The 6,017-nt window shown below is 36.9% G+C and overlaps 1 protein-coding gene across 1 annotated transcript; it reads left to right on the top strand.

Annotated features, from left to right (window-relative positions):
- The first annotated feature begins 451 nt into the window (after positions 1 to 451).
- On the top strand, positions 452 to 3,680 carry bub1bb (BUB1 mitotic checkpoint serine/threonine kinase Bb). Its single transcript, XM_015040333.1, has 8 exons — positions 452 to 642; positions 723 to 782; positions 875 to 1,019; positions 1,116 to 1,312; positions 1,400 to 1,563; positions 1,637 to 1,830; positions 1,940 to 2,040; positions 2,884 to 3,680. Exons 1-8 carry the CDS (start codon positions 500 to 502, stop codon positions 3,173 to 3,175), a joined length of 1,296 nt encoding a protein of 431 aa, XP_014895819.1. The 5' UTR covers positions 452 to 499; the 3' UTR covers positions 3,176 to 3,680.
- The last annotated feature ends 2,337 nt before the right edge of the window (positions 3,681 to 6,017 follow it).

Genomic DNA, 6,017 nt, shown 5'->3' with positions numbered 1-6,017 from the left:
ATTCATAAATCGGATCAACCTTGAGCTAAACGCCGCTTACTCCCCGGAGCTCGAATATCCAACTTGAAACTAACTTCACTGCGGTATGCAGTTGTTGCAGATGTCAGTGTAAACCTTGTTGCAATACTCCGCATACGCAGCCCCGCCTAGCTTTAGCTTGGGTGTTTGGTCTTCGGGATGAACCAGCCTTTGTATGATGGTGTTGTCGGGTTTGAAACTCACTGGTAGGTTGCATTAAACAAGAAACTATGACCTAAAATCCCTGGATGTGAATTTAAACTAAAGGAGGTACTTTATTTCACCATGACTTTAGGTGATTTGAAGTTTTTTAGTATAGTATAATGGGTATGTCATGTTGGCTCTGAAAACAAATGTAAATGTGTATCATGGGAAAATAACACATGCATCACTGCAAATTTGAACTTCTAGTAATCATAAGAACATCTTAATAAGCTGCTATAATATGTGTCTTTGTGTAGCGATCTAGACTTTGTCAACAATGGCAGAAGGAGGAGATGTGGATTGGGAGCTCAGCAAAGAAAACATTCAGCCGCTGAGGCGCGGCAGAGATATATCGGTGTTACATCAAGCCCTTAGCCAACGAGAAGAAGGACCCACCTCTGCAATCAACCAGCAGAAACAGTAGGAATCATCTCTCTAACTTTAGATTTGAAGTGGAAAATGATCAAACTCTGGTTTTATAGTTTGTTCTGTTTCTTCAGGATGTTTGAGTCTGAACTTCGAATGTATGAAGGAGAGGATCCACTAAGTGTTTGGGATAGGTAGGTAAATTATACAGCATGAGCGACAGGTTTTTGTACATATTGCCTTTCTATCTCAAAACCTCTGTTGACATCATTGTGTGGTTTAACAGGTATATTAAGTGGACAGAACAAACCTTTCCTCAGGGTGGCAAAGAAAGCAACCTTGCAACATTGTTGGAGCGGGCTGTGACCAGATTTACAGATGAAAAGATGTATCACAATGACCCTCGCTATGTTGATCTCTGGATCAAATTTGTATGTACTCTTTTAACTTTGGATTCATTTAGGTATTCTGGTAAACAAACTTTGTGGTAGTAAAATTTGCCAAATGTTTGTGTTGTATGTCACCAGGCAGAGAACTGCTCAGAGCCCCTCGATATCTACAGATATATGCAAGCACAAGGAATTGGAGTGACACAGGCGGCGCTCTACATAGCTTGGTCAGAGGAGTACGAGAATCAGGGCAGTTATCGAAAAGCAGATCTCGTCTATCAAGAGGCATTCAAGAAGTTTGCTGAGCCACATGACAAGCTTCTTCAGTTTCACAAGTAAAGATCTGTTTAATTATGATTACACCTCTCAGTTTAACTTCCTCCGTTCTGTTAGAATTACAACATTTGAATGGTCATTCCCAGGGCTCTGCAGGCTCGTGTGTCCCGACAGGCATTATTAAAATTGGAAAATGACAGCAGTGACGAGGAGCCAAAACAACCTGAAAGAGTTTCACTAGCCGACCTCAAACATAGAGGGAAGAAGAAGGCCATTGCTCCTGTCAACAGGACTGGGTCGGCAATCAGAAGTAAGTGAAATTTCTAGCTGATGTTATCCCTACTGTTATTGCATTCCTTATTTTTGATGCATTCCCCGGGCAGGTATTGGCGGAGGCCTGCCGTCACGCGGTGCCCCAGTCCTTGGCAACGTCTCAAACAGTAAGCTGGTGATTTTCGATGAGAACAAAGCTGAAACTGCGAGTCCATCAGAACCTTCGCTGGAATCCTGGATGGCTCCTCCCACGTCAAGGGCAAAAGAAAACGAGCAGAAGCCAGAGAAATGGTGTGATGTAAAGGTATGAAAAAACATGTCTTTTTTTTTTTTTTTTCTTTCCTCACGCAAATTTGCATATTGATGTCTACTAAAGAAAATCTTTATTTTTCTCTTGCTTATAAATGTCATAGATGCCCCAGAAAACAAAATTTGGACATGCAGTCATGCCTCCACCACCTCCGAAACCCACCTTCCAACCATTTGTTGAGGAGTCTGACCAGCCTCCAACAATGTGAGTTCCTCCAGGAATCATATTTGGGATAAGAACATGCTATAGATCAACGTGAGAAATAATATTGGTAATTGGAGATAATTTACATTTAAAATAGGAAAGGAAAAACAAAAAGAGTGGAATACACAAGTGTGGAGGTCTAGAAGTTCTTTGTCTTTTATTTTACATAAATAGTCTGAAAGACAAAATCACAAATGAGTTTTAGTAAATTAGAATATTGTCAAAAAGTATATTTATTTCAGTGATTTGTTACATTTAATTCAGAAAACTACAACATTACTTAAAACTCTGCCACTGGATTTCTGATTCAGAAATTTTGTGCTTTGATGGGAAAACTGTTCACTAGTTGATAGTCATCAAGAAGATAGTCACCGACATCCGCTACAAAAGGTCATGGCTGCATGTTTACAGAATGCTTTGTCTAAGCATATACATGAAAAGTTAAGTGGAAGGAAAAGGTGTGGTAAAATGTCATTAGACACACAGCAGTTGGAGTCGATGCTTCAAAAGCCACCACACAGATTTATCTAGGACATCGGCTACCACTGTTCCGTTCCTTCTTTCCAAGCTACTGCTGTACTCCATACACCTCCTTTCAGATGAAAGTAAATTTTTCATTTCATTTGGATATCATCCCAGAATCTACATAAAGGTTTGCTGAAGTGTTTCACTCCTAAATCTTTAATGTAAATTACAAGAATGTGATGATCAAAATCTTAGTTCTTTAATTATTTATTCACACTAAACATTTTTAATAGTTAATTCCTTGTTTAACAATTTCCGACTCTAGTTTATTTTCGAGATCACTGTAAAATAAATATTAATGTCTTTCCTCTCCTTCAGGACACCGTGCAAGATAAACCCGACAGTGAACTCCGTTCTTTCAGCGCGGAAGCCGAGTAAAGAAGAAACTCCCCTGAAAAGACTGCAAGAGCACCAGCAGCAGCATAAGGAGGCAGAAGAAGGAAAACTGCAGGAGCGGAGCATGTACTGTAAAGAGCTGCTGCTCAGCGGCGCCACCGAATTCTGCTTCGAGGAACTGCGAGCTGAACACTTCTTCAAAAAGATGGCACAAAAGTCCCAGGAAGCCAGAGGAGGAGACGACTGTGAAGCTGCTGCCGATCCTGCGAAGTGACACTTGCGCCTTAAAAAATTTGGCAAAAATTTCTCTATCATGTTGTAGTTGCTCATGTATAGTTTGTGTTCCTGTTAATATTGTTTTGTATTGAAGAGGCTTTTTAAAATACTTTTAATTTCAAAGCATCTCACTTAAGATGTGTAGGGTTTGTCAAAATCCTGCACAAGAAAATGTAGACTAAATATTACGGTTAAAAGACAAACGGAAAGTCGTTTTGACGTTCAGGTGTCCTGCCTCTTGAAAACTACTACGTTTTTCTGCTTTTTTTCCCTCATGCTCTTCTTTATAAATATGGAAATGCTCCACAAAAGTTTTTCTCTGTTCTTTAGAGCAGTGACCTTGATATGTGCGGATAATTTTTTTTGTCCATTTCAGTATTTCTTAATGGTTTTATTAGTACTTTTTTCTATGACACTCAGTTTTAGATTAAAATCCCTTGTTTGAAACCTCATGCGTAAGTTTGTGTTGCTGAAATAGTAAAGACTCTTTGGCAGTTTAAAGCTAAATCCCTGATGCTTTCAGATGAACAAAATGGCCGGTCATCAAGACAGTTAAGAAACGTTAGATACATAATCCTTCTCATGTGTAATTGCATGTTTTACTATTATTGACTACCATCTCACTAGATTATGATAAAATGAGTAGTGAATACGTCGTTGCTAACCAACGATATATAATTTATTTTCTTTGAGTGACGTGAAGATACTCAACATCTTCCTGTGTGAACTACATGAATACAAGATGCCCAAAAAGCTGGCCATGTTTTGGCAACTTTCCCAGCGTGTCTGTGAAGTTTATTTATTTATTATTGCATACACAATTTACTAGAAAATTGAAAAGTTCAAGCCATTGACTTGGATCTTTTGATCTGATCTTGATTGGGGAAAAACAGTTGAAGTTCCAGCAATAGATCATGATCAAAATTGTTTCATGAAAGCAAATTGTTGTATAATTTGCATATGTTTTAAAATATGAAGTTTTACTAGAAATTTAATAATTTACAACAACTCATAGCTCATAAATGTGCTTGTAAATTACAACTTTTATGTGCTTTGAGATCCTAGGTTGTATGGCGACTGTTTTGTTTTTTTAATTATTTTAGATTATCGCTGTGGTGTGAATTACTTTATCCTATAATTAAGATTCATAAGATTACATTGTTTGAGCAAAACATTCACATTAAGATTTATTTTTTTATACATAATATCAGTTGTTGCGTGAAACATGTTCATTGGTTCACATTAGAGATGCATAACATTGTTTTTAGAACAAGCTGGGAGCTTTTAATTAAAATTAGGCTTGCAGGTAAAACACAATTCTGTTGGGCTTCTTGGCTAATTTCAGTTTATTTTGAAGAGATGTCATTCTAGCTCATATAAAGATATAATGATACATAATTCACACTAAGGGGAGAAACACAACCTCACACTTTCCATATTAGATAAACAAGCCTTGCTAAAATATTCTGACATTTTGTCATAACTACAAACTTCAGTGTATGTTATTGGAATAATCTGACAAATACAAAAATGTGCATAATTATGAAGGAAATAGATGAGTTATAGTACCCCCCCTTTAATCTGATTCTCAATACCTTCAGGATTCGCCTAAGTAGTTAATAGAATCGAAAGACAAAATAAGGTTGACACAAGGAATGAGAAGGTTAGGGTCATCCTTATACATTTCTCCTAAAAAATAGAGTGGATTTAAATGTGAATATTTAAAGCATTCCTAGGGCAGTTTTCAGGTTTCATTTTAATGATAATTATATTTAAGACTAGCATTATTATTCTGTTTATCCAAATTAGGTCACTGTTTCCTGGAGCTAATAAGGTAAGTATATTAAATACCTCTGCATGGTCAGGAGTATTTTTAGTGACAATGTCTTTCTTTATTCTCCTGCATCTGACCTGAATAATTTGAGTACACTCTATTAACATGTGTTAATATTCACACACATTCAGATGCTGCTGGAAAGTTATTTTTAATTTTTTAAAAATCCACCAAAATTTTTTTTACTTGGTTGCAAAAGTATTCATAGTTTTGCATATTTTATTGAGAGTTTACATAATGATGTGACAGAAAAATTATATGTTTAAACAAACAAATGTGTGTCATGCATCTATGTTCAGACTCTCCGTTTTCAATACATTTTTGCTTATTTCTTTTAATAAAGATTCTCAGGTTCATTGTAGCACATAAATAAGATTAGGTCTAAAGAATTTCATTGTAGCTCTGTACAATCTTTTAAAATCTGATTTTTTTTTTGTCTGTCACTTTGCTGTTGATGCACTTAAATTTCCCCAAAAAGGAATTTTCTATTTATTCACTCTATTCTTTTGCCTGTTTAGAAGGTGAACCTCCACCACAGCTTTTTACACATTCTCCTCCAACATATACATATTTGACACTGTTGAAGAAAAGCATCCCCAGCTAATAAGGCTGCTACTACCATGTTGCACCATGGATGTTCATGGTGATGTACAGTGTTAGTTTTCCACCTATAAGAGTTTTGAATGCAAGCCAAAAGTTCGGTTTTGATCAGTGCACCTTCTTCTATATGCTTGCTGTGTCCCTTAAGGTTTGTGGCAAAACAGCAAATAAGACCTAATGTAGCTTTGCTTTCAACAACGTCTTCCTCATGTCCAATTTGTGTTGGTTCCAGTAAAATACATTGATGTTTTGTGGTCTTGAACCAACTCAACACCGAACTGGTTCGAGAGTGTTAAATAATGTTGTAAGGTACGTCTCTGTGGCAACATAGTTGACACATTAGGGGTAAAAGAGACAGAGCGACGGAGACTCTCGTACCCCCCAGAGGCAAATCTGTCATTGTTAT

The sequence above is a fragment of the Poecilia latipinna genome, unplaced genomic scaffold (genome assembly GCF_001443285.1).
Source record: "Poecilia latipinna isolate Pla-1442-1.1 unplaced genomic scaffold, P_latipinna-1.0 Scaffold504, whole genome shotgun sequence".
Taxonomy (NCBI): domain Eukaryota; kingdom Metazoa; phylum Chordata; class Actinopteri; order Cyprinodontiformes; family Poeciliidae; genus Poecilia; species Poecilia latipinna.
Note: the sequence above shows the minus strand (reverse complement) of the source record. Positions and strands in the feature narration are given on the sequence as shown.

Coding starts and splice junctions, on each gene's coding strand:
- bub1bb (XM_015040333.1), top strand. CDS start 500: ATGGCAGAAGGAGGAGATGTGGATTGGGAGCTCAGCAAAGAAAACATT. Junction 1,020..1,115: donor TTGATCTCTGGATCAAATTT/GTATGTACTCTT, acceptor GTATGTCACCAG/GCAGAGAACTGCTCAGAGCC. Junction 1,313..1,399: donor AAGCTTCTTCAGTTTCACAA/GTAAAGATCTGT, acceptor GGTCATTCCCAG/GGCTCTGCAGGCTCGTGTGT.